The following is a 27,357-nucleotide window of genomic DNA, read 5'->3' as shown; positions in this document are numbered from 1 at the left end:
GTACAAAAATTAGCTGAAAGCTCTTTTACAGGTATTTTCATTTTACTTTTCCCATAAAATGTGCAGCCTACTTTACAGAATCACAGAATGGCCCAGGTTGGAAGGGACCTGAAGGATCATGGAGCTCTAACCCCCCCGCCATAGGCAGGGCCACCAACCTCCACATCTAATATAGACCAGGCTGCCCAGGGCCCCATCCAACCTGGCCTTGAACACCTCCAGGGACGGGGCATCCACAACCTCTCTGGGCAGCCTGTTCCAGCACCTCACCACTCTCTCTGTGAAGAACTTCCCCCTAACATCCAACTTAAGTCTTCCCTCCTTCAACTTAAAACCATTTCCCCTTGTCCTGCTGTTATCTACCCTTTCAAAGAGTTGACTCCCCTCCTATTTGTAGGTTCCCTTTAGATACTGAAAGGCTGCAATGAGGTCTTCCCACAGTCTCCTCCCGGCTGAACAAGCCCACTGCCTCAGCCTGTCTTTGTAGGGGAGGTGCTCCAGCCCTCTGATCATCTTTGTGGCCCTCCTCTGGACCCTCTCCAACAGCTCCCTGTCTTGTTTTGGGGGCCCCAGACCTGGACACAGTACTCCAGATGGGGCCTCATGAGGGCAGAGTAGAGAGGGACAATCACTTCCCCATCCCTGCTGGCCACCCCTCTTCTGATGGATCCCAGGATACCATTTGATTTCCGAGCTGCAAGAACATGCTGCTAGCTCATGTTAAGTTTTTCATCCACCAGGACCCCCAAGTCCTTCTCTGCAGGGCTAAAGAAAAGCAATACAGCTTTAGAAAAGCAATATAGGGCTTTAGAAAAGCAGTGCAGCCTCTGAGAAATGCTACTGGCCTTGTCCTGCATTGCTGTGTGCTGCACACACTGGCACTAGTGCTTTATATTCAGGTTAATACAGACTGGGGCCATGGTCTGACACAGAAGCTTTGTCGGTGATGTTGCAGAAGAGCCAAGCTCCTGAGTTACACTGCCAGGGAAGGGGTGAGACTGAAGATGGGTAGTGCTAAGAGCACACTCTGTCAAGTCCCAGCCTGAGCCTTGGCATTAATGTAAATATAAAGCAAGACTTCCATGTCAGGAGGTGCAGGTCAGTCTGGCTTGGCTCCTAAGCATGCACCGAGCTTCAGCTCATGGAGATGCCAGTCTGGCACACAAAGGGCATTTGCCTAACAGTAAATAAGAAGTCATGTTTTCACTGGCTTGGACTGTAACAGCAGCACCTTTGAGGTTCAAACCCCCATTGCATTTGAAATGAAAAATGACACCGATTGTCATTAGAACTGAAGTTTTTTGCATTTATTAGGGAACAAAGATGCCAGTTTGATGCCTTTACCCACTGCGTGGGAATCCTGTCCAACTGATTGAAATTCATAGGATTCTTTTAAATGATCTTAATGGAGTTCACTCAGGTCTGTAGGGCAGAATAACGTACTTAGTGCTTAGCTCTTCACCTGAGGTTTTCCACTAACCTTACTTGCAGCAAAAATTTTCTCAGTGCAGTATAATATAGGAAAAATTCTCTGATGTAATCAAATAAGGAGACTTAACAAATATCAATATAAACGCCAACAACTGGGAAGCTTAAATACTGAGGGTACATTATACCTGGACGTTTCTTATACTTCTGTTATTATATATTCCCTCATTGTGCAAAGATTTGTGTTTTTTTTTGTTTTTGTTTTTCCATTAAAAAAATAACACAGTGCTAAAATATTAAGGTAGCAATCTGTTTTCCATCAAACAAATGTTCCTTCATGAAATTAAGATCACTGATTTACTGCATATCTATTTTATATAGTCCTAAAATAAGGATTAAAGTTCAACTCCCTTCTCTTCTGTAAATTATTGCACTTGTGCATTATGGACTGTGTCAAATGTCTATACATGTCCTGCAAAAGAACAGCAGCAGTTTGATGTAGAATATTAAAAGAAAAAAATATGCTATATAAAAATAGAATCATTCATTAAACTACTTAAACTTCTATATTCCATAGTTAAAAACCTTTTTACTAGGTGACATTTTGACTCTCTTGCATTCAATAGCAGCCCGTTGTACAGAACCCATTAAGTACTTGAGAACTAAGGTTTTAGTTGATCCAGTCCGGGTCCCAGTCTACCTCTTGATGAAAGATATATAGCCAAAATCATCTTCTGTATATACTTCATTTTAGGGAAAATCATTAATAGTAGTGCATGATTTGCTACAATGGGATTAATACAGAGCTAACGAACCCATATCCAAACATATTTTCTAATAAAGTTACTGTATTCAAAGTTTTTTTTAGTGTTCAGTGCAGTTTCCTGTTCATGTGGCTGTTTCACCCATGGCCCATTTCAGCTATCCATCAACCTGCAGCAATTTAAGGAGCTGCCTGGAAAGAACAATCCAGATATGTTTTTCAGGCTGGTCACACAAATGTTCTAGAATTGCCAAACCTTGGCCAGCTAGAAGTCTCACTGTGTCACTAGACATTGTGCAAACACATAGCAAAAGGCCTGTGATCCAAAGATTTTGGTCTCTTCAACTTCCAAGGGCAGAGCATAAAGCAGCTTTTCTTCCTGTACGCACTGACGTAACAACATAATGCACCTTCTGCCCGACTAGCCCCACAACTGAATACATTTCATAACAGTCTTCTGATTTTTTTTCCAATGTATCATAGTGGAAAGTGCTTGCTGAATCAAGGTCCAGAATACTTCAGAGATAGTATTAGCTAAAATTTGGAGAATTCTAGAGATCTGTATCATTCAGACAAAGAATCATTGTTTTCTTCAAGTGCCAAGATTGGTTTCATTGCAAAAAATGCTTATATAGTACTGGTGCATAAATATTGCAGTGAGTAAGAAAGTACCAGCAGTCCATCTTCATGATGCAAGTCTGCGCATAGCCTGGAGAAACATTGAGAGGGTGGAGAGAAACAGTTAGTTCTGAGTATGCACCACTTTAAAAAGTTTGTGTGTGTGTTAACTCCACAGGGACTATGATCAACGTAGCCTCATTGAGGGTAACTGTGAAAGGCCTGTTGTGAAGCAACTGCCCTTTGACTTACGTCTGCGTCAGACAGTTCAGGAAGATGCAGGTCTGAAGGCATCTGGTCCTATGCATCTACAGCTTCCTGTGAAATGCTTAGTTTATGCAAGGAGATGCCCATTGTGTTCAAGGAGAAATGAATGGGGGAGGCTGCCTGTTATTTTGGGCTTGGATGTCTGAAGCCTTTATAAGTCCTACGTAGTCCTAGAAGTAGTCCTAAAGTGACAGAGATCAGGAGGTGCTGTACACTATAATCTGCTACATCTCAAAATAAGAAAAAACAACAACAACAACCCAAATTCCTCCACTAAGCACTGACATCCAGGTGGCCAGGGTGGGTATTTATTTATGGAGAAGGAAACTGTTGAGGGCTCAGTTCTATAGGCCTAACAGCATGGCTCAGTGCTATAAAGGAATAAAACCAGCTGTATTCTATAGATAACGGATACATTCAGATAGAAAGTCCATACCTCTTCCTGAACATCAAGCTCATCAGCAGGCCGGACTGTTTCTGTGAATTCTATGGGTTCTTTAGATTCTTGCATGAGTGAAATCTTGGCAGAAAGAAGGAAGCAAGATGAGTTACATGTTTTCTCTATTACTGAAGTTGATTTATCATTCTGAAGTATCTCCATATAACTTCTACAACAACAGTCTTACAAGTCTGTTGTTTACTGTTCTTTGACAAAGCGGAGAGAAATGTGTATGTTGGAAGGCTTTTGGTAATGTCTCTCTTATATGACTAGTTACAGCTTTGTAAAACAAATAAAAGCAGCATCTATCTCTAACTGTTGTACAGCTTTGTCAAAACGTTAATCTCTACTATGCTACTGTAAAAAAGTCTAGATCCTGGAGAGTAACAACAAAAAAATAAGGATCTTATCCTAGTTATTTGTCCGTAATGTTGATGTTAGATACCATTTATTCATAGCACTACAATAGGGATTGTTAGGGAAGGAATTGTGGTACTAAGAAACAAAATCAGGCTGTTTTCATAATGTAACCCCACATCTTTAAACATCACAGAATGTTCTGGTTATCTCAAAACCCAGAATGCAACTAGAACATGCACAGAGAAGGGCAGTAGAAATGATCACTATCCTGGAAGAACTTCTACATACACTCACACGAAGTAGAATGGGACTCCAACTTTTATGAAGGAGTTATACAAAATCATTAATAGTGCTGGGAAAGAGAATGGGGAATGACTGATTATTCATTGCAGTTAACAATACAGGGATCCAACAGGCTTAAAACAAACACGAGGAAATGTATGTCACATAACACATTTAAAATTACAGGACCCATCTCCACAGGATACTGTCATGCCAAAGAGTGTAAATAGGTTCCAAAAGGACAATAACCAACACATCAAAGAAAACTCCATCTGTGACGATTAAAAGTAATGGTCCAAATGCAACCTCCAGCTGAGGAAGTTCTTATGCTGCCAGATGGCAGAAACTAGAAAAGAGGTTTAGAAAAGATGAAGAGTTCTCCATACATCCCGTTTCTCATGTTCTTCTCACAAACAAGATCCTGGGGCTGAGAGACACATGCTTTGAACAGCAAAGTATTCATGTACTACAGAAGCTGTCCAAGTTATTAGATTCTTACTTGTTTGTTTTTTTTTTTTTTGTACAGTTCTATGTCTGGTTTTCACATATGGAATGCTGTAAGAGAAAATGCAAGGATGAATGCTACATGATGGAAGGAAGTGAAATGTACTACTAGATATCCTTACCTTCTCAAATATGGGATCTTGGTTGTCACTGTATGCCATTTGATTCCGTATGTAGAGCACAGCATCATGGACAGTCAGGAAGAACATATCTTTTCTGACAGTGTCATCAAAGAAGGCACTCCGTTCCAATTGAGATATAAGGTTGTCTGAATTAAAAATAAATAAATAAAAAAGAAATCTCAGGCGAGTACAATTTGAAGTAATTAAATAAATAAACGTCAAAATACATGGCTGCAGTTAGCAGAAATCAAATACACAGCCAAACAAATAACCAGCCATGTTTTTTACTTTTTTATTACTTAGATTTTAATTTCTACGTTTTCTTTAATCCCCGCCATTCTTTGCATCCCAGGACAGCCCACCATGGTCGTCAGTGTGATCATTCACATTTTTTACTAGAAGAAAAACTGCTTCCACAGTCCCATCTAGAGATCCCTTCTCATGCCTATTTTATTCTTTACATGAGTGATAGTAGATATATTTGAAAGTTTACCTTGATATGAAGCGAAGTATACTCTCACATCAATTCTCTCAAACTCTCTAATTATCTAAAAAAAGTATGCAACAAAGACATGAACAAATAATGTGTGTAAGGACAAAATACACAGATGTGCATATATGTTGATATATGTAATACACATCTGTGCACACATGCTTTTCATTTGTTTCTTAGTGTCTTCATTCAAAATTTCACGTTTTGTTTATTCATAGTAAAAAGGGATTACTAAACTTGATGATACTTTAAGATCTATTAGTTAAGTACCTGTTTGCTGACATGGCCAATCTTTGGCTATGTTAGTAGAACCATTCGTTTTACACATGCATGCATTGCTGTCTATTATTAAAGTTCTGTTTCTGTTTTCATAATATGAAAAATCATGTCTCTTCATGTAAGACCTTGTAGGCCTGAGAAGCCTTCATTTGCCTGGAGTGATATGATACAGTCTCTCACTGGTACATGCAATTTTTTTCTTGCAGAGATTTTCCCTCACATAATGCATCGGATGGAAGTATTCTTGGATGAAATGGCTGCATATGGAAAGAGCTGCATCTGTGGAACCCATAATCTCATTTGTCTCTGAAGCTGGAACTGAAACAAAACTAGGGCTGAACCAAGTCACGCCACATTCCTGAATTTCACTTGGTTAAAATGCTATGACTGAATGCTGCTCCTGGCTCCCTGATGGCAGGTGGGTCTCTACGAAAAGCATTTTCAGAGGTGATTGCTAATAGTGACAATCTCTGTTTATTGCTAATCTAGAATCTTGGTAATCTCAGATTTGTTTTACAGATAGGATAAGCAGTCCCATGTACAACTTGAATTTAGTGGAATTAGTAATCTGAACATAGAAATTATAATAAAAGACTAAACAGTCTGGTCCTACAGGCTTGTGACTTATCTCTTCACCTCATTTTCCTCTTCCTAAACTAGGAACATTATCACTTTATGACCTCAGTCTAATGCGTGAAGATAAACTCATGTTGATGAAGCACTCCTATATTAAGCTGCAGAAAATACTAAAAAAATTAATCATAATTCCTTCTGTTATAGCTTAAGTAGTATGGGAGAAATAGATCTTGTGGCTAAAGACTGAAAATGATGGTAAGATAAAATACCTTACTACTTTTGTGTTGAGTGAGTATCATTCTGTGCTCAGATTAAAACAGGAGGCATGTGGAAAGAAAATACATAACTAAAATGTCATAATGCATGCATACAAGGGTACCACATTTTACAGTACTCGTTTTAGAGTACTTGACTATGCAACCTCCAGATTTTTGGTTTTATTTTCCCCTGAAGTATGCACATACCAATATTCTACCTGTTCCTAATTTTAAAGATATTTTTCAACAACAGCATTCTAAAAACTCAGTGTAATCTAACAACTCTTGATTTACATATTGCTGGCTAGATTAATTTCCATAGAACATCAGAAATAATGCCCTTACCGTTTTTATTGATCGCACAGCTACAATATCCAAGAAGGTTACTGCTCCAAAATCAAGAATGAGACTGTGGATGGGCACCTTGGGGATGTTTACTTTGACTGGCAGTTCTGAATTCCAGTCTACTTGGATCTCCACTTCTTTGGTGGGAACTTGAAGATCTTCGTTGTCTTCAGGTTCCTCATCCGTTTCAAAAGCTTCATTACTAATGCCAGGCTCACTGATGATGCCATTCTAATGTGCAGATAATACATGAAATATATAATTTAATCATAGAAAAAGGTTTGAGCTTACAGGAAACACTTCCCTGTGATAACTTCTGCTTCAGGAATGAATGAGAGCAATATTGTATCCAAGAATTTAAAAACAAGATAGAGTGAATGAACTACCTTTTCCTCTGTGCAGTATATTTCCTTCCCTCATTTTTACTGTGTTAACAGAGCATCCTCCTACAGAAAGGCCATTATCAATAATAATAATAATTAAAAAACCTTGGGGCTACTCCCTCCCTCAAAAGTCCTATTTTTATGAAATATTTAAAGGCTGAATTCGAATCCAACTTTGAATTAGAATGACCACATATGCTAACATGGCAAAATGACTTGGTCAAAAGTTGGGACATCACATAACTGAGCATTTAACTTCCATCGTGAAGTGGAATACATACAGAAATACCGCACTGTGAACTGAAAGCACTGGCAGCAGAACACTCAATCTGAATTTTTTTACCGCTGGAGATTTAAAAGGTTACCTGTACCTGTTCATTCCTGCAAGCATTTACCTACTGCAATGCATATACAGAGGAGGAGCTGGAAGATTATGTCTACAAGTCAACTGGTACAGCTTATCTGTGCACAGGAAGCTAGATAATAACACCAGGTACATATGAAAGTGCCAGTGCTTTTACAGCACAGAGAGAATCTGAGGTGGTGAGGGGTGGAGGTAAGATCAGGGAATCTGTCACTTCCACTGCTGTTAACACTATGACTGTCACAGCTGCCTCCATCCTGTGATCTTTGGCAATATGTGTAGTGCTCTGCTAGATGCCCTGTAGGTCCCAGTCTTCCTACTATAGTGATCAGTCTTACTTTTCATCTGTATTTTAAAGATGAGTACAGAGGAGCTCTAAGGTAATAAGCTCTAGAAGTAATCCCCTGCAAAAGAGTAGGAGGAAAAAAATAATTGTACCTTAGTAGCTTTTAATTTCCCTTTTTTGATCAGCTTTTGTATCTTCCTCAGCGCTTTGAGTCTCTTATTGTATACCCTGACTGCATCAAATCCCACCTACAGAAGAAGGATCAAAACATCAAAATGATTTAATTTCCCCTAGATATAATTCTAAGGAAAACCCAAAGCAGTTAGGTAGCATCCAGAACCACCACATATCACTTACTGTGGATTTGAGGCTGCTTTTCAGTCCATCGATGTTAGCATAAAAAATTGGACTTGAAAACTTGAGGATCTTCACACCCTCTGGTTCTACAACCTATTGCCAAAGAATGCAAGGTCAAGCAGCAAAAACTACACTGTAGCTACTAAGAAGCAGTTCAACTGCTTCAGCAATTAACTACATAGCTAATTCACACACACAAAAAAAGGGGTATCTTTGCTGATGCCATTTTTAGATGCTTATAGCCTTGCGTGCAATATGGACCAGCCATCTTGATCAAGATGAAGAATGTAATGCTGAAAACTATTATCTTCAAGCACTCCGCTTCCAAATTCAACTAGTCAATAACTGGCAAGGCACAACTTTGCACTACACTTGTAGATTGAAAGGAAGCAACTCAGCAATCACTTACATTTTTGTAGTCCTTGACCTTCCTGTAGATATCTGTGCCAGGAATGTTTCCAAAGCCACCCCATGAAGGACTAACAGAAACAAAAAGATGGTGAAAGTAAACATCATACTTAGGCATTCAACGAACTGATTGCTTCACAGACTGTCACAGATACTTGTATTCTGCTTTCTTCTACCAAAATAACAGCTTCCTTTGGAAAGTCTTGTATCTTTGTTTTGTATCACTGTACTTTTCTGACTTATAAGGACCTGTTATTTCTAAAGACAAGGTACTTTGGTCTCAGACATTTTTATGTAGATCTGGATGAATAGTTTGTTTCAATTGCTTCCCAAAGTAGGAAGATGCATTAAAAGCACCCTATTTTGGTTTGAATGAAAAAAAAAAAAAGACTGAAAACCTGAATTAGTTTTTACACTTTGAATCTATGGAAACAACATATTTACACCATCTTCAGATTACTTAAAACTCGTTGTCCAGTGCTTTTTCTTTGTATTTGCAAACCAAAATAGTTTGCAGCCTCCACCTACATTTTTTAAAAATTGTAGCAAATTCTAAGTTAGTACATCTTATAACCCACCACTTCGTAGCCACTTTTGGAAGGCTCTACTTCTTTGCACTTGCTGATAGTGCAACTATACTGTGGTATTGCTGTCGATCATACCGTCCGAACTCCAGGCTGAAGGAAAGCAGGTATGTGGGATTTTCAGAAAAAAGCAAAGATCAAGAAAATGTAACAAGGTGGCCAAATGAGATTCTGCAAAGCCAATGTTTTTCATCGTTCCACCACGACATGTTCTTGGAGCAAACTCAAACACAGCGTAATTTTTAAATGATAGCACACAAATATTGTTTTGTTCTGAAGATTACCACTTAAAAATCTTGGTAAGCCCAAGAAGATTTTCTGCCACAGATCACCTTCCTTTTCAGCACAGTCTTCCTTTTTCATGGTATAACACTAACAATTATTTCTGATCCTGTGTTACTTACAACTGAACTCTCAGCACAACTGTCAGCAGTCCAAACAAAAGGCCAGCAAGTAATCCCAAATCAAGTCCCAGAATGATGGATGCTATACATGTAAAAACCCAGATTATCTGGAGAGGAAATAATAAAGTCTCTTAATTATAACATAGTATTCCTGGTCACTCTAAAGATTCACTACATCAGACAGTAAGACTGACAGAAGAATTTAACTTTGGAAGTCATCACAGCATGCTGGCAATTAGCTGACTTGCTTAGAAAAGTCTTCATCTTCCTCCAAGATACTTATTTTCATCACTGTCTTATTAGACATGGTTAGCTTTTAGGAAATTACTTTTAACATACAGACATTTTTCAAGTATTTAGTTAACTCAGTGAAACTAAAGGGGATACCATTAACCATTGCATTTTCTTCTTTCCGACGGTGGCTGTTTTTATTAACCTCACTTTCAAAAATCAGAGATTAGATGTATAGAGAGGGAAGGGGGCTCCTCAGTGAAGTCCAGGAATCAGAACTGTTCCATGGAGAGGTATTTCATTCTAGCAGGTTGATGGCACTCTCTAAAGTCTCCAGTGAATATTCAGGCAGAACAGTTGAAGTGCGCTCCTCAGTTCCTCCCTGCATCACTGCCCAGGCAGAACGTGCAGTGGACCTAATCCAACCCAGAGCTGTGCACACACTTCTCACTCAAGTCAGTGGGATCTTTTGCTTACCAAGAGGACTATTAAATAACTGACCGAATAAATTCAGATTTACCTAAAGCAGGTACTGCCCAAAGACACCTACTGTAAAATCTGATTGTAGTAGGGACTGAATACACAAAATACTTCTCATGCAAAATTCTCCTTCCTTAGGATCCACACTGAGGGGCCGTTCCACAGAAACACCATTGGAAGATGTCAGCATGTACCCTGAGGTAAGGTTTGTAAGAAGATTCTGTTCATACATCCCTTAGTACACCAAATGAATCCACTTTCTAGCTTGGATTCTAGGTTGGATTTTCTTGCTACAGCAAAAAACGATATTTTGTAAGGACTATCTGAGATTATCCAGGCAAGTGGGATACTAATATGGTAACAAATTAAACATATATGCATGAATGAATGAACTGTCATCTTTTCTGGCCCATTTAAGCAATACAGAGGATCAAAGCAGAACGGTAAAGGTGGCCACAAACCATTTTTGTTCTGATTTTCAAGTCATCTCAACACAAGATTGCTGTAAACTATGGTAATCACTATGAAGGACTCATCACTGCAAGGCTTTCTTACTGTGGGATATAGGAAATAAAAAAGATAAAGATAAAAATGTGTAAAACTCTAAAATGGGGAATTTTCACCGGATCTCATGGCACATATGTTTTGAGGATACATGCAGTACTGGCTTGCATTAGCAAATCTAAAGTCTTCTGATGCTAACTCTACAAAATTCTGTTGATGCAGTAGTTAGGAGAATCTTAGATGGCAATAAAAGGCGAGAGAAAAACACTGAAGAACATTAGGGGGAAAAGAAAAAATTAGCTGACTTACAGCATCTACTTTATTCTGTCTCCACAGACGGGGAACATCCAACACTTGCATGAACATCCCTTTCAAGTTAGCTATGACTACAGCTGCCAACACAGACTGCGAAGAAAAATGGTGAAAATGTGTTATTCAGGAGCAGAGATGCTTATTAAGATATTTTGATCTCCTGTCAGTTTTCTGTTTACAAAGTGTTCATCGTTATACACTGCAAACCTGAGCCTCCTCCGGTATCAATCACCACAATTTCTAACAGGGCTGTTAATGCTGTCCATTGAAGCTGAGCGCTCAGATCTGATCAGTGCTGGTGGCTATGCTGCAGAGAACAAATACAGTACCTTTTGTAAGGGCTCCAGCAATTTCCCCAGGGCAACAATGGCAATCAAAACAATTCCAGCTGAGATTATACCAGCAACCTGCGGAGGACGGAGTGTTTATAGGAGATGAGCACATTAAGATCATATTTTATGTTTCCAGGATTACAAAGCACTTGTTCCTAGGGTACACAAGTAGTTGGACATTACATTTCTTTAGGAACAAGGAGACCTGCCAAAATGCTACTGTGTTTAGGCATACATGGGCAATCATTACACACTTCAGCTAACACAGAGCGAATTCAATTAAGCAGGTAGTGCAAACAGCTGCACACAAGGTAGTAGCTCTTTGAGGGGGTTGAGTTACACGGAGAGATTAAAGGAGCTGAGTCTGTGTGTCAGCTGGAAGTGGAGCTGCTGGATATCCTGCACTTCTCCATTGCTAAATAAGTGTGAGGGTACTGTCAAACAGAGGAGGAGCACGCAGAATATAAGAAAGATGGCAAATGGGCAGATACAGCAGGGCTGCTCAGACAAACATACAGGGGCTTAAGTATTTCAAAGGCATCTGGGAGAGGACTTCCTCCCTCTTGCTGAATTGCAGATGGGACAAACTCAGTGCCTTAACTGGTAATGAAATTCTGGGGCATTAGGCTTAAAGGATTTTGGACCCCTAATGTAAATCTTCCTATGTAAAACTTGATTGCCCTCTTCTGGCAGAGCTACAAAAATGATGCAGGACCAGAGCAGGATCTGCTAGCTGAGATACCTGTGGCATTTTACATGCCAGCGACATAACCATTTTAGGATTATTTTCATCCCCATACAACATTAAACTCACCTGGGCACAGTACTAGTAAGAAGAGGTCATTACCTGAGTCTTTCCGCCAGTACTTTCTTGGACTGCAGTCCGTGAAAGAGCAGTAGTTGCAACAAAACAAGAAAAGGCACCAGAAAAAATGTTGCTGATCCCAAAGGCAATAAACTCCTGAAATGTAATTAGATGACACTGTAAATAAAGATTCCTGAAGATGCTTTTGCAATGGAGAATGACAATAGTTTCTGCAAGAGTTTATAAAGGGGTAGCATTGAAATACTGAGAAGAGTCTAGATTGGTGTCTGCTGTTACATACTGACACAAATTTCTCTTGTGCCAGCGTAACCATATGTGTTTAGAAACCAACACAATGACGTCAGTATACTCTCCTTCATGTGGGCATAGCTTAGAATAAAGGCTTTTACAGTTTATTTCCAACAATGCTATCAAAATTAACATTGCTAACAACTACTTTAGCATAATCACATCAACAAAAAGGACTAGTATAAATTTAACTCTGAAGTATCATATTCTAAACAAGTGATTTTAATCAGTGCAGCAGTCTGAGTTTAGACAAGCTTTTAATTACCACAAAGCACTGTATTATTAGTGGAACTAATCAGGAGCTTGAAAAAAAAAAAAAAAGAAAAAGAAAACCACAACACAGTTTCACTGAAAACTTCTAGTTGAGCCAGAAGTTTTTCCCTCTGGACATCCCAAAGAACTCATGCTGAGTCCCAGGCAGCGTGCTCATAAGTTTGCCCCAGGGTCACAGATGCTGGCACCTACCAATGCTGGTTGTTCTGCTCAAGTGACAAGGACCCTGGGAGCTCTATGTCCTGGGATCTGGGCCATTCCTCTGCTGGGAAATGAGGCACTTGGGAGCTGCCTGCAATCCCATATAATTGACAGAAATGCTGTTTCCGCCAAGCTGAGAGAATCACAGGAGCCTTCCGCTCACAACAAATGTTTAACATATCATTTAAGATTTGATTTTGACTCTCTCCCTATTTTTCTCCAAAACAAAGCTGTCCGTAAGCTCTAAGTACAACAGCAGGATTATGAAGTCACGTTCTTTGACAGGACAGACTGAGATGATGCATACCTACTCCCGTGTAACAGCTGTGTTCTCCATGAAAATGCTAGAAATACAGTTCCCACTGCTTGCAGATCTTAATAATCTTGGAATCCATTGAGACAAAATAAACACTGGCACATAATAGTGTTGGACTGTCCTTCAATATCATTTCACTACCTGCTTTTATGATGCTATTTTAACTTCTCCAGTTCAGGTAAGCTATTTGTTCATCATTCATAGCTAAACTTAGCCTTTTGTATCTGAAAATTCATAGCTTTTTGGGTTGGTTTTTTTTTTTTTTTCAGCTATTGAAGAATTCCTCCCATCAAACTACAACTTTTCTTGGAAAAATCCTTAGTTCTTCGACACGGAAGTTACTGTGAAACAGAACTTGCATTGCCCACGTTCACAAACCAGTCTGGTTATACGTACCTGGTTTCCATTAATGGCATAGTCATACTTGGTTGCATATACTTTCCCCACAGAAACCGCAATAGCATAAGCAACAATAGCAATAGAAAAGGAGGCTGCTATCATCTGGGAAAACATGCTGACATCTGGAGCTTCGGGAGGCAAAAATCTAGCATTTAGAAAACACGTCAGTATTATCAACTTGGATCAAATTATGTTCTTAGCAGAGTTTGAGGTAGAGGCATGCAGGCTGCTTATAATATGAAGTGTAATGTTTCAAGTTAATAAAAAGGTGGAAACAGCCCATTGACATACAGAACACGCTTATCTAGTTCATCATAGCCAAAATCCTGATTCTGTTTCTCAGTAACAAAGCTCCCATTGTTCTCAGCATGAGAACATGATAGCAAAGTGAAAAAGAGCATTTTTGAAGGATGGAATAAAGGATATATTGAATAATATGACGAATTACATAAATATGGTAATGACACTTCATATTGTTGTTAACATCCTTCAACGGAAGACCTCAAAAACATTTTCTCCCCTACTGCATTTCCACAAATCTTAATTAATCAAGGCCCAAATACCAAATGGAATGTGAAGGTTACTACTGTGAGATGCTCTGAATATTCCCAGTGAAAGTCTCTACCAGTGCAATCCTCAGTATCTCTGCTCCTATGACTATGTAAGTGACAATACTGATCGGGATAACGGCATGAATATGAACTATGGCGGAGTAACTCAGGTTTACAGCAATTTAATCTACAGAGAATTATAATTTCATTATTTAAATCCCTTTAATTTTTTTTTTCTATTTTCTATAGACCCATATTCGCTTCAGGAACACAAAACAACTCATTCTGAGATGAACTTCACGAATCAGGTGAACATTTCTAAGCCTATTTTACAGAGGAAGAAAAAGTAGGCAGCATAATTAGGTGGCAGAAGTAAAACTCAGGACATCTGCAGAAGCTGCTCCAGGAATCTGAGTCCCAAATTCAGATTACAGCTTTCAGTATCTCTTTTCTATCTTCCTTCTTATCACTGTCATTTTTAGCCAATTAAAATAATACCTATGTCCCGGAAAACAAAGGCACTCACCCTCTTGGAATGCTCTTAACAATGCCTGCATTATATTTTTTTTCCAAGTCGGCAGCATATGAAATGCCAGTGGCTACTATTGTCTGTAATCAAACGAAACAAGTTTTAATACTTAAAAAAGCTCCTGTTCTCCTGTAGCCAGTCCCACCTATTTCAGCTATTATCAGGTTTTTTTTGCGCTCCTTTGCTTACCACAATAACTTCTATTGGTATCGGTATAGGAATCTTGTGTTTGAATCGGTCATTTATTTCTTTAACTACCATGCAGACAAAAATGGTGAGGAGTCCAGCAATAAGATCTGCAATGTTGGTGGAACCAATGTTTTCAAACGTTTCAATGAGAGTCTGAAAAATAAAATTTACAACACGTGCACTTGAAATACATGAAAACACAAAGACTCACAAGGCAAGCCAGGCGGATGGGGTTTGGGAGGAGGCCAGGAGTTGCCTGCTCCTTTGCTCGAGCCTGGAGGAACTGGAGGATGACTCTGTCTGAGGAACTATCAAACCGCTACACAACTGGTGACTGGATGTCAAGGTGTATCTAACAGAAAAGATAGAACCGAAATAATTGTCCACGCTGGGCTTCTGCTTCCTGTTTTATTTTATTTTTTATTTTTTTTAGAAAACTAAGACTCAATAGCAAAAGCTAAACTCTACCTGTGCTTTGCCTCTACCTTAGAGAAAAGATAGGAAGATCTGTAACTTCCTCCCTTTCCAAAAAGCAAAAGATCTTCGTCTTTCTATTCAGATGAGAGCAAAACTGATTGCTGAAATGCCCAGTACATACAGTCTGTGCATTACAAATTCCCAGTTCTCATTACTGACATCCAGGCAATGAGTATGACTGTGTGGATCCCACCAGGCTGCGGCAAGTCCTGCAGTTGAGAAAAGTGGTTGCAAAGCCTCACCTTGTGGTGTGTTAACCCTGTTCCCAGCACAAGTCAGCCCCAGGCCGGAGCACTCACAGCTGCAGAACAACAGGCAGCTCCCTCAACTACCCTTCCTATGTCCTTGCTTGGTCCTATTGTTTATAGCAAACAACAGTCTGCGAGGCTGACATTTATGGCTGTAGAGTGTTTATACAAACACACAAAAAAGTATTACTTCTAAGTGTACAGAGAAAACAGGGAGGGCTGATCAGAGAAAAGACACCAATTGGAGGTTCTCCCATCTATCTCCTTTCTGCTCCTAGGAGGTAATTCTCACTCACCACTTGCTTCCAAGAAGATCTGACTATTCTGTGCACAGTGAAGAAGAATCTGGTGGAAAAAAGGCTCAAAATAGGCTTCTTGCTTCCTGGCAAAGGGAGGACTGCAGCGGCAGTACCACTTCTATCACAATAAAAACTCCTTGGTTTGAAATAGAACACTGAAGTGCATAACTGGCTAAGTTTTCTAAGCGAAAGGAGAACCCTTCCTGAAGCCCTGAATCAGATGTCTTTTTTCTTTGAGTGGCTGAAACCACTTCTTGCCTGTTATACTGCTTACCACAAATCCCATTCTTACTTACCATGCCAGCCTCTGCCATATTTTACAGGGAAACAAGGGGCTCCTAGCTGGAGGTTGTGAACTCTGCCAATGTCAGATGCTCAGTGTTGCAATTTGTTACACACCACTGCTGAGGCAGGTCCGAGACTTGCTGAAGCTGACGTAACAAGTCTCTGGTTAAGCAGACCAGAAATCACAATTTATTTGCTCTGTACACGTCTGCAAACACCTCCACCTGGCTCACCTACTAGAATACAGAAGCCCTGAGCTTCAGCGTAAGAAGTCAGCATCCCACACAGGCCTGCAGGGACTGGAAGAACCGTGTCATTCTTTCTCAAGAACACTTTCTATGAGATGTACCACCCTTCAACAACCATTAAACAACAAACAAACAACAACAACAACAAACAGAGAGAGAAAAACCCACTGGATCAATTGTCCATCACTGTGCGTGTAGTACTGTGTCTTCTCTAATTTTCTATTGCTTGAGGGAAAGAGTTTTCAATGGTTAAAAGGCCCATAAAATAATACTTCCCCCCCCCTCTCCTGCCCCAAACAGTCCACCAGATTTTTTTTCTAAGTATTTTCCCTGTGATTTGAAATTACATTCAGTCTATTTTTACTAATACAGCTATCTAACACACTTTTTCTTGCCTGGTTTGTCTGAACAGGAATGTAAAATCTGTCAGTAACTTCTTTGTTCTAGAGCAGTCTCTTCGAGAAATCTGTTATTCCAATGCAAAGAGCTGTGGAAGATCTAAACTACTGTGCACCCAAACAGCTTAATGGTGAAGTCAGTGAAAGAACTCTCAGTAATCTCCCTGCGGAAGGAGATGACTCTGTAATATGAGAACCTTTAGGAGTTCAGTACTCCTGTAATCTGGCCAACACGTTTCTCCATTTGATCATTTCCTCTATGATTAACAAATGGAGTTGCGACAGCAACTTTTAGCCTCACCTTAGCTAACCAGCAGGTACCTGGGCACGGGGTGCGAATCCACATCCTTCTGTAGTCACAGATATGGCTACAACATGAAATGGAAAAAAGATGCCTTTGACCAGGATGGTTTAAGAGGCTTGGGACCAGTCAGCTTTGGGAGCTTTCCAATAAGAGAGGAGGCATGGTCTGGGAGGGAAACAGCCTCCAGAAGTGATAGCCCAGAGAAGAAAAACTGTTTTGCTGCATAACTATTTTTAAATTTTGTGTGAAAAAGAATGCTCTGCCTGAAATAGACTACAGCATGACAATTAGCCTGCTATGGTCTGGGAAAGCAAGGAAACAACTATTGAGAGCCACGCAGCTATAAATGAACACCTGTAGATCTTCCTGAGAGTGAGTGAGAACTAAATGGATGCCCCATAGTTACACACATACAAGAAGCACTCCTGTATGAAATAGAAGCAGAAGATAAATAATTATGCAAAAATTCTGGCACAAACCCAAAACAAATTAGAAGGGTATACTTACATATATTATGGAAAGGACACCATTATAGTTTTTAGTTGAAACATTTAAGACTATTTTCAATTGTGATACGAGCACTTGAAAAGCAGCTGCAGTTGTGAATCCCCCAACTAGTGGATCTGCGAGGTACCTCACAATGAAACCAATCTGAAGGACTCCAAATACCACCTGGAAAAATCATGAAGAGTAACAGCTTGCTAAGCAATAAAATGTACACCATTATTTGGCAATTTCTTAAGCTTTGCTCTTTTATTTTTGTTGACATAGTCTTAAGAGCATCTTCCCCCACTGAGGATTAACGTAGCTTAACACCACGCCATCCAGGGAAAGAAAGGAGACTGAAGAGCTGTGTGAAAGGATGCTCCATTTAGTTTCATGCAGCTCTGTTGGTCTGCAATCACAGTGCTGTTCTTCTGCTGTCTGCGCTCCCCATCATGCTGCCACCAACTCTGCCCAGGGTAATAAGAATAATCCCCCCAAAGCTCTTCAGAGTTTGAGAAGATTTTCCTTCATTTATGTGTTTTACTACAGGAAAAAGACTCATTGCCATGGCATGTATTTCAGTGGTGTATGTTTTCCCATTAAAATTAAAGCAGTATCAATCTTGTGTCCTCAAGACAACTATTTTACCTGTAAAATTCCAACCAGAAATGTGAGGGTGCTAGCAATCAGCACTCTCTGGGCATCTCTGGCGTCAGTGTCTATCAGTATCTCAGTACCATTAGTCCCTGTAGCATTACTGCCAGCTATGAGAAAATTATCATCAGGGGCCATGCTCATTACAACTGATCCCACCATCAAACTGACTACAGGGAATGGACCTGTAACGACACACAGAACATACTGAAATTTAATACGCATCAAAAGGAAGCATTTATCAGACTAGACAGGAACATCAGAAATATAATTTAATATTTTAACTGGGGTACATTACTTCGTAGGAGGAGGAGGAGAGGGCCAGAAGCCACAGCACTGCAAACATGACATAGAGATACAATTCCATCCTGAACAAAACCATTATACACAGAGGTTCAGTTTCATGTTTTACTTAAGCCAATTTAGGGGTATAGCAAGGCCAAACAGGGTGGCATATCCTGACCGCCTCCCTTATATCTGCACCAGCAGTTCTGTGGCCAGAGAACACTTATCCAGCTGAAAACAACATCTTGATTTACTCTTTTTTCAGACACGGTTAGGTTCAGCTGAGTGAATGCACTGGTGCAGACTGCCACATGGCTGCATGGTCAGGAATCCAGCACAGCAGTGCTGGCAGGAACATGCACTGGGGGAAAAGATTGCCCTTTTTGGCAGTAGTTTGGTATTTCATCGGCTAAAGATGACTGAAACTATACTTTGGGCAAGATACAGAGATAGTAAATGATCGTCACGTCAGCAAAACATAATCTAAAAGCAATCAGATTTGCTGTAGTTTTTACTAAAATTATACAGAAAAGGAAAACATCATAAAATGTCTTAAAGAAGGTTAAGTTAATTTTACAGATAAATAAAAGTACACTTGACAAGTACTGGAGAAAGTATACAAGAGTGGAAAACGTATTAAGTAGGGATGCCAACATAAGTAGAGGTAAGAGCTTAGAGTTAGAGAGCAGAGGTGATTGGTGGGTGGAAGACAGAAAGTAGAGACAACATACAGATGTGTTTGATTCCACAGAGAAGAAAGTTAATGAGAAACCACAATATCATGCCAAAGCTTTGTGAGAGAAAAACAATCTAGTATTGGTGGATGTGAATGAGGTAAGGCTCTACTTGTTAGAGGGCAGAAAAAGACAATTCAGTGATCAAGCTGTGACATATATTTTAACTATGAGACGTGACAGAGAAAAAATATTTTAGAGAAAGTATTCAGAAGGAATCAATGAGGTTTACCCATAGCCTTGATGTGAGGACCTACAGCGAGGCTGGAGCAGAAACACAGGTTCTGGGTCTCCGCGACAGGCAAGAAGGTGATATTGTCCACAATGATCAAAAAGGATGTAGCAAGGAAGGCTTGTGGAGAAGACTAAGAGATCTGTTTTAGCCATCTTGAGCTTTAGCTGATAGACTAAATGTCTCTTCTTACTGCCCAATGAGGCAGACTTTATCCTGTAATTTCTGGCATAGAGTGTAGCCAAAGACAAGATTTAAACTTCAGCATAAATGCAAGCAAAAGGCATGCGTTGGCACAACTGAAGTTAGCTGTCTGTACAGAGAAGACATAAGTCTTAAGTCCCCCAAACCCACCAATATTAATATTCAGCACAACCAATATGGTTTAGAAAGTATCTGTCTTAGATGAGATACTAATATTCACAGTAAAAATTAACATCTTGTAATAGTTAATTTACTGTAACTTGAACATGTGCGGTTACCAACTGATATGTGTCTTGATGTTCCCAGGAAAAAGTATGTCAGGATAGGGAAAAAGGCAGAATAAAGGCCATATCCAACGGGAACTGCCACCAGTAAAGCATATGCCAAACCTGAAATGACACGTAAACAAAATTTCACATTTAAAATCACTCAGCAAACTACTATCTTGTCTAGAATAGACTGTCAGAAAGATTTACTCCATTTATCCAGAGACAAGTTGGAATTCTTTTTTATCTGCAAATCAGTTGCAGGTACGCATATAAGTGACTGTAAATGACTGTATATCCTACACTAGTACTTGGATGAGTTACTACTGAAAGATGTTCCTATATCTGCATAGGTGGCATAAAACATTGGCTCAAATGTGAAGTTCAAGCAGTCTGCCTTTGAGAGAAAAGTGGGAAACTGAAATGTTCAATTTATAGACAGAATTTTCAAGCACACACTCTGAATTATTGTACTGTACCAATAATGCTTCAGGACATTCACCCATCTGAAAATCAGGCTTTTTTTTTTTTTTGTCAAGTATCAGTTCATGAACTTAATAACCAAAAATAAATCACCTAAATTTAAGAGGTTTGATCCTCCAATCTTCTCACTTTGTACACTCAAGCAACTTGTCAACTTCAACACAGCAAGAGAAGAAAGAAGGGAAGGGATGCTATCAGTATCAGGTCCTTGTTAGCTCCTATTGCATACTGTAATATTCTGCATTGATAACAAAACTGTGGCAGAGCTCAGAAAGGCTGAAGACCTGATTGCACCGCTAGGCTGGTGGGAGGTCTACAAGTGACATGTAGAACTGCTGGAAGTGAGGGATTTTTGGCATTTTAGGATCCCAGAAGCCTTTTTTTTGGCAAACAATTTGGTCAGTTTTCCCAGTATCTGATGATTTGGTATTTCAGAACTACTACATTTATGTTTTTAAATCAGAGTTTGTATCACTCCTCATCTGCCTTTCTAGCAGGCTCCAAGGAAAGAGGCAGTAGGGAATATTTGCAGCTAATTGGCAATGAAGCAAAGTACTTTTTCTTCATCCCAGTGTAGTCTCTCCAATCTTTGCCTCCTTGTGTAAGCACCCAATTTCCACTGAAGGAAAATGTGAGGTCAACACAGCTAACTTCACCTGCCCCAGTCCTGGAGAATTGTGAGCAACACTGAGGTGAAAGAGATGAATATGCTGGCTGACAGCAGGGTTACAGCTAGACCTGCCTATGAGAAGGACACCACCTTAAGCCCAACTTTACTAGTATAATTTCACTAATTACCGCTTATTTCTGCCACTTTTCTACTTGTCCATCTGCTGAATGCTTCTCTCATAAACCTTGTACTGTAAATATCCATCAAGTTTATCATTTTTTTTAAATGTGAACACAGCACTGCATACCTCACTGAGGTCTGTTTTCTTGCAGGCACTCAAACAATCCTGTGAGTACCATTTTAAAGGAAAGTACACGTCAAGATCGCACTATTCTGGGGGAATAATGAGATTTTTATAGGCAGCTGCAGAAGAACTACACGCTTGTGACCTAACTGATCCATCACAACATAATTAAAGTTATTTAAATATTTGACAAAATGTTCTTTGACTAAAAAGATGGGGTAAAAAAAGTTAACTACATCTTGATAGCACATCAAAGGAAATTCAGATCTTCTAGCCAGTCAGAGAAAAAAAGGGATAAATTAAAAGCATTAATTATTTATTGATAATACCTAATATCTAGTATTAAGTAACAAGTCCCTGATTTGTAATTCCATCTGCATAACATCAGAGCCGTGCATGAAGGCGTACCTTGCAGGGTGGCGACGAGGCCAGTGCTGACCCCCGAGATGATGTCACTGACCAACCACTCCTTCACCCGGTAGTTGGGAAGCCACTCCAGGATGGGCAGGAAGGACTTGGTGATCTGGAAGGCCTTTTTTCTTGAACAGCTGTGAGAAAACAAGTTATGCACAGACCACGTGGAGCTGCAGTCTGAAAGGAACCAAGGAAGAGTGACGGAAAGGAAACAAAGACACCCTGACAGAAAGCATCCAAGAAAGTTCGTAGAACCATAGGATTATTTGAGTTGGAAGGGATCCCTAAAGGTTATCTGGTCCAACTCCTGTGCAGTGAACAGGGACACCGACAGCTCGATCAGGTGCTCAGAGCCCTGTCAGAACCCACAGCCTGACGATGAATATCTCTAAGGACCAGGCATCTGCCTCCTCTCTGGGCAACCTGTTCCAGTGCCTCACCAACACTCACTGTAAAAAACTTTTATATCCAATCCAAATCTCTCCTCTTTTAGTTTGAAACCATTTCCCCTTGTCCTATCACCACAGGCACTGCTAAAGAGTCTGTCCCCTTCTTTCCTATATCCCCCTTTAGATACTGAAAGGCCGCCCTCAGGTCACCCCACAGCCTTCTCTTCCCCAGGCTGAGCAGCCCCAGCTCTCTCAGCCTGTTCCTGTAGGGGAGGTGTTCCATCCCTTGGATCATTTCTGTGGCCCTCAAGTTCTGACAGAAAGCAACCAATAAATCTTCGACATAAAACGACCAAGAAAGTCCCGACAGAAAGTAGCTACGGAAGCTGTGACAGAAAACAACCAAGAAAGTTTTTCTGAGAGAAAGCAACTAAGAAAGCCCTGAGAGAAACTGACAGAAAAAACAGAGGGGTTGTACATGCTTTAAGAGCCAGAGGCGGTTTCTCCCAGGACGAGGCACCTGTCGGCGCCCCAAACTCCATCACCTTCGGGAAGCGCCGTGTGTGTGGCTGCGCCCACACGCTTTGGCGCGAAGAGAAGCCGAGCCGTGCAGGCGGACACCGGCAGCGCCGCGCTGTTCCGTGGCGGTCCCGCCGCGCCCCCCGAGGCTCCCACGGCTCCCGGCCCCGCGGAGGAGCGCGGCCGCCGCCCGCCCCCACCCACCCACCCACCTGCAGACCGCCCGCGCCCGCTCGAGGAGCGTGGGAGGCGGCGGCGGCAGCCGCTCGTTCTCCTCCTGGAAGCCCGCCTCGTTGTAGATGGGTCGCGCCACCACGTAGTGGCTGAGCTCCGCCAGCGGCTCCTCCGCCCGCACGCCCGCTGCCATGGCCCCGCCTGAGGTGGCGGACAGCGAGCCGAGCCCGCTCCCGCTCCGGCACCCCCTGGTGGCGCGGCTCGGCACGCGGCCCTGCCCGGCCCGGCCTCGCGGTGCGGCGCTGTCCGCGTCCTGAAGCGGCGAGGGCCCACCGCCGCCTCCACCTGCAGCATTTATACGGCCGGGAGCGTTTATTTATGGGGAAACACGAACAGCCGGCACCGGGCCGGCCCGGGTGACGCCTCCGTCCGCCCCCCGGCTTTGCCCTGCCCCGGGCCGGCGCTCCCCGGAGCGGCCCTCCCAGCCCCGCGGCCCCTCTGTCCCGGTCGGGGAGGAGGCTGCATTTCAAAGCGCTCGCCCGGCGGGCATGCAGCCCCGGGAGCTGCTCTCTGAACGTCACCAGCTGCGAGCAGACGTGGTTCAGAGCCCATAGACTCTTTGAGTCACACCTGCAGCCGCAGATGGTGGCTGCGGCTTTTGGTTTGCCCGAGGGGGGATCGGGGAGAATGAGCTCCCGGGTGGTCCTGCTGTAACTTTGGCTTAGAGATAAGACGGGCTGAAAAAGTCAAACCTGCTAAGCATTGCGAGCTGTGCCAGCAGCTGTTCTGGGAGCTGCTCTGTGTTAGGTGTGCAGGACAACCTAATAAACATCTTGCAGTTGTAAAGTGAAGCATGTGTCCTCACAGAATCATCACAGAATGGTTTGGGTTGGAAGGGACCTCAAAGCCCAGCAGCCCCAACCCCTGCCGTGGGCTGACTGCCCCCCACCAGCTCAGGCTGCCCAGGGCCCCATCCAATCCAACCCTGAGCACGTCCAGGGATGGGGCACCCACAGCTCTATAAGCAGCTGTGCCAGGGCCTCACCATCACCCCAGGAGGCAATTCAAATCTAGAATCAGTGCCAACATTTCCACTCACATCAAAGAGGCATTGAGGGCACACACTGAGGGCACTGGATCAAGCAAAATATTTGTTCAATGAGCTACTCAGTCGTGGATATTCTTGACAGCCTTGGTTTTAGAGCACAGTCCTAGCTTCAGGCACACTGAAGCTGTAAAGAAGTTATTTGCTGAAAGTACATTTTGTAGTGTAACAGATGATCTGCAGGTTCAGACTGTAACAGATTTCCCCTACTGCTGTACTGTGAGAAACGTCTAGGTGAACTGCTGATATGCTTTGATCTAAGCAGTACTGTAGCAGGCAGCCAAACAGCCAGCTTGCAAAGCAGAGCCACAATGTTTTGTAGAAAACCTTAAAGACAGCACTGGAGTGAGTACATTTAGCAGCGAGACCTTGAGTCTAAGGAAAGCTATCTCATATAAACGCTACGTACTCCAGAACAAGAAAGCTTTCAGACTGGTTTTGCTACCAGATAGTACGGTGGGAATGGAATTAATATTGGAAAGCAGAATGGATGCCTGATTCAATTTGATGTATGCTAAACTACATATGGAAAATTCAGCCAGCTTCAATACTCTACTGAGTTATGATCCACTCCTGATAAAACCAAGTAGCATGAAAAGTAGTTTTGAAATTTAACTCTGAAAAGCTGTTGTGGTAACATATTCTTATATAACATATTCTAATCTAACATATTCTAAACACATACTTATCTATATCTTATATAACATATTCTTATCTAACATATTCTAAACCAAGTACAAAGATAATGAAATGATTCCAGAAGATAATAATGGCTTCTAGTTTAGTTTAGTCATTAAATTAAAGGAAAACAGCAGCAGAAACATTTGCAGGAAATCATCGTGGATGCCCCACACTTCACAGCACACATTAAGTCAATTTTGAGGACTGGATGAGCATTAGCTATTCTTTTCTCCTAGAACACCTACAGAAGTACAGTTATTTTATAATCCATGCAACCAGGACTTTCAAAGAGAACCAGATAATAACCCATATCAAAACAAACCAAATCAAACCCCACCCAACCAAAGTCATACAGACCATGGCAATTAACACTGCGAGACTACAGTATGAAGAATCTGAACCAACTGTAACTTGTGAACTCATGCTCCTTTCAAATCTATTCTCTGCAGCATGTGTCTGGCTGAACTGGACACTGACATTCAGCTTCTCACAGGTATGAGATGTTGTAGGATCATCAGCAGTTGGTGTATGGATGAGAGCACTGTAGGACTGTGCATACTGGAAGGACAGACATAAGCACCTTCGAGGAGACTTCAAGAAAAAAAAATACTGTCTGTGTAACACAATGTACTTACCCATGTTTGAAAACAAAACAAATTGAGGAAGATGATAAGGAATAAAACACCACAGGATGTTCACTTCCTTTTACAACTTCAGAGTGCTTTTCTTCTCCCTCCTCCTCCCTCCCCCCCCAGCTTCAAATCTAAGTTTTCTAAACCCTTTTGTTCCCCTTATTATTTGCTACTCTTTCTGAAATAATCTTCATCCTGGTCTAGTGGGAGGTGTCTCTGCCTATAGCAGGGGGCTTGGAACTAGATCTTGATGGTCTCTTCTGACCCAAACCATTCTATGATCCTGTATTTGGTATGTCAAGACAAGGATGGATGCACAGCCAAGGCTCTGCTTACGACACTGATACATGGTCTGTTCCATTGAGTCTATTAACTCAAAACGCCCAAGCCATGTCCAGAGAAGAATCAAAGCCTAAGATTTTTCCCTTACTGACCAAATGTAAGAGTCCTTTTACTTGCTGCACCAGCTCTTTTCTGTATGTCTTAAACTCAGAAGGGAAGGAGTAGGTTAGTGTCTTGCTGGCCAGCTCTGAGGTTCTTTCATAGTCACAGGAACAAGGGTTTGAACTTTAGGCTGAGAGAGACACTGAACATGGTCTCACTTTTCAGGTGAGCAGCTATTAAGCTGTCTCAAAACATGATTATCACCAAAAGTTCTGCCTCTTCTGTGTTTTCAACAAAAAGAATAAACTCAGACTACACAGACAGCCTGATCTCCAGCAGATGATCAGAGGAAAGGATTTAAACTATGAACCCAAACCTTGCAGATGTTTTTATTACAGCTACAATTGGTGCCCAACTTCCTGAGCAGAGTTTTGAGAGATGCTTCATACCTCCTCACCTCCAATAGACATGCTAGCTCTAGTATCAAAATCCCCTCTATACCACAAGATCTTAGGCTCCCACTTCCCAAACCTGAGTGTACCCACGTGTATTTGGCAATCTGGATACCCCAAACTTGGCTGTGTTGGTGTAGAGTATGACCACCACAGTGGTTTGAAGGGAAAAGAACTGTCCTTTAGGACTGCAGCATGTTCCCCCTCCAAGATGTGGAATAGCAATATTCTTTTAGGGCAGACATGCACATGCAGGTAACAGTAGGGTTTTTCTATGGACCACAGCTGTATTTCAGGCTAATGAACATAACATCAGAGGGACTCTCATTTTCTTCACAACATACCTTGCAATGCTTGGTTCTATTTGCAAAATTTCTCAAGAGAGAAATGAAAGTATCACATTTTATCACATAACACAAAATATTCCACGTTCTGTCTGAATTGGAGATGCTCAGTTCCAGAAATATGGTTTTAGGCCTCATTCAATTAACATATGCAGCAATCTTCAGCGCAGAGTATTGGAAGACTGGAAGGATATAAATGAAAATCAATTTTTCCATCATCATTTACGAAGTAAATTTGGTGTTTCAAGGAACATTTGAGAACTGAGGCAGTTGTGTAATACTTCTATAATAACTTCACATTTGGAAATACAGATGTTATTTCCAGTGCTGAGCAAAACCAGAGTTTTCACCCTTCAGAACAAGGTATGAAAGCAGCGTCTCTTCAGTGAGGACGTGTAGCTAATACTTGTTGCAGCAAGCACAGCTACCACAAAGACATTTTCAGGAAAGACTCCATACATTTAATGTTCCTAAATAAGGCACACGAGCAGACATTTGTTGCAAAAAGATGGAAAAAAGGAAGAACACTCTGGTTAACTCCGAATGCATTCCTGAAGGGAAAAGCAGAGTTAAGTCTATTAATATTCAGGTCAGTTCTCAGGCACCCACCATGACCTCACTGCTTTCTTGACTCAGCAGAAAAAAAAAGTTTAGGAAAAAAACCTCAAAAACACAGAAGTGGTTTGATTCCATCAGCATTAGCAGAGAACTTTGTTAACTCTTTCCTACAAAACAGCCAAATGTAGATTCCTTGACCAAACTGCCTCACACTTTGGGCGTTAAAAAAGTTTGGTTT

The 27,357-nt window shown here is 41.3% G+C and overlaps 1 protein-coding gene across 3 annotated transcripts; it reads right to left on the bottom strand.

The window, feature by feature from the left end:
* Nucleotides 1-1,279: 1,279 nt before the first annotated feature.
* On the bottom strand, nt 1,280-23,312 carry SLC26A4 (solute carrier family 26 member 4). Of its 3 annotated transcripts, XM_046943779.1 has the most exons (21): nt 22,749-22,945; nt 21,876-22,015; nt 20,083-20,193; nt 19,601-19,825; nt 18,344-18,534; nt 17,717-17,881; nt 14,951-15,103; nt 14,759-14,841; nt 13,679-13,826; nt 12,226-12,339; nt 11,376-11,453; nt 11,044-11,139; nt 9,520-9,626; nt 8,533-8,602; nt 8,124-8,216; nt 7,919-8,014; nt 6,734-6,964; nt 5,277-5,331; nt 4,784-4,929; nt 3,513-3,596; nt 1,280-2,900 (listed from the first exon to the last, which is right to left on the bottom strand). In XM_046943779.1, exons 4-21 carry the CDS (start codon nt 19,602-19,604, stop codon nt 2,877-2,879), a joined length of 1,938 nt encoding a protein of 645 aa, XP_046799735.1. In that variant the 5' UTR covers nt 19,605-19,825; nt 20,083-20,193; nt 21,876-22,015; nt 22,749-22,945; the 3' UTR covers nt 1,280-2,876. The 3 variants fall into 3 exon arrangements, with proteins under 3 accessions (XP_046799735.1, XP_425419.3, XP_025009523.1); XM_425419.8 differs by lacking the exons at nt 19,601-19,825; nt 22,749-22,945 and adding an exon at nt 23,002-23,312; XM_025153755.3 differs by having other exon boundaries at nt 19,601-20,193.
* Nucleotides 23,313-27,357: the final 4,045 nt, after the last annotated feature.

This window comes from Gallus gallus, chromosome 1 (genome assembly GCF_016699485.2).
Source record: "Gallus gallus isolate bGalGal1 chromosome 1, bGalGal1.mat.broiler.GRCg7b, whole genome shotgun sequence".
Classification (NCBI taxonomy): Eukaryota; Metazoa; Chordata; class Aves; order Galliformes; family Phasianidae; genus Gallus; species Gallus gallus.
Note: the sequence above shows the minus strand (reverse complement) of the source record. Positions and strands in the feature narration are given on the sequence as shown.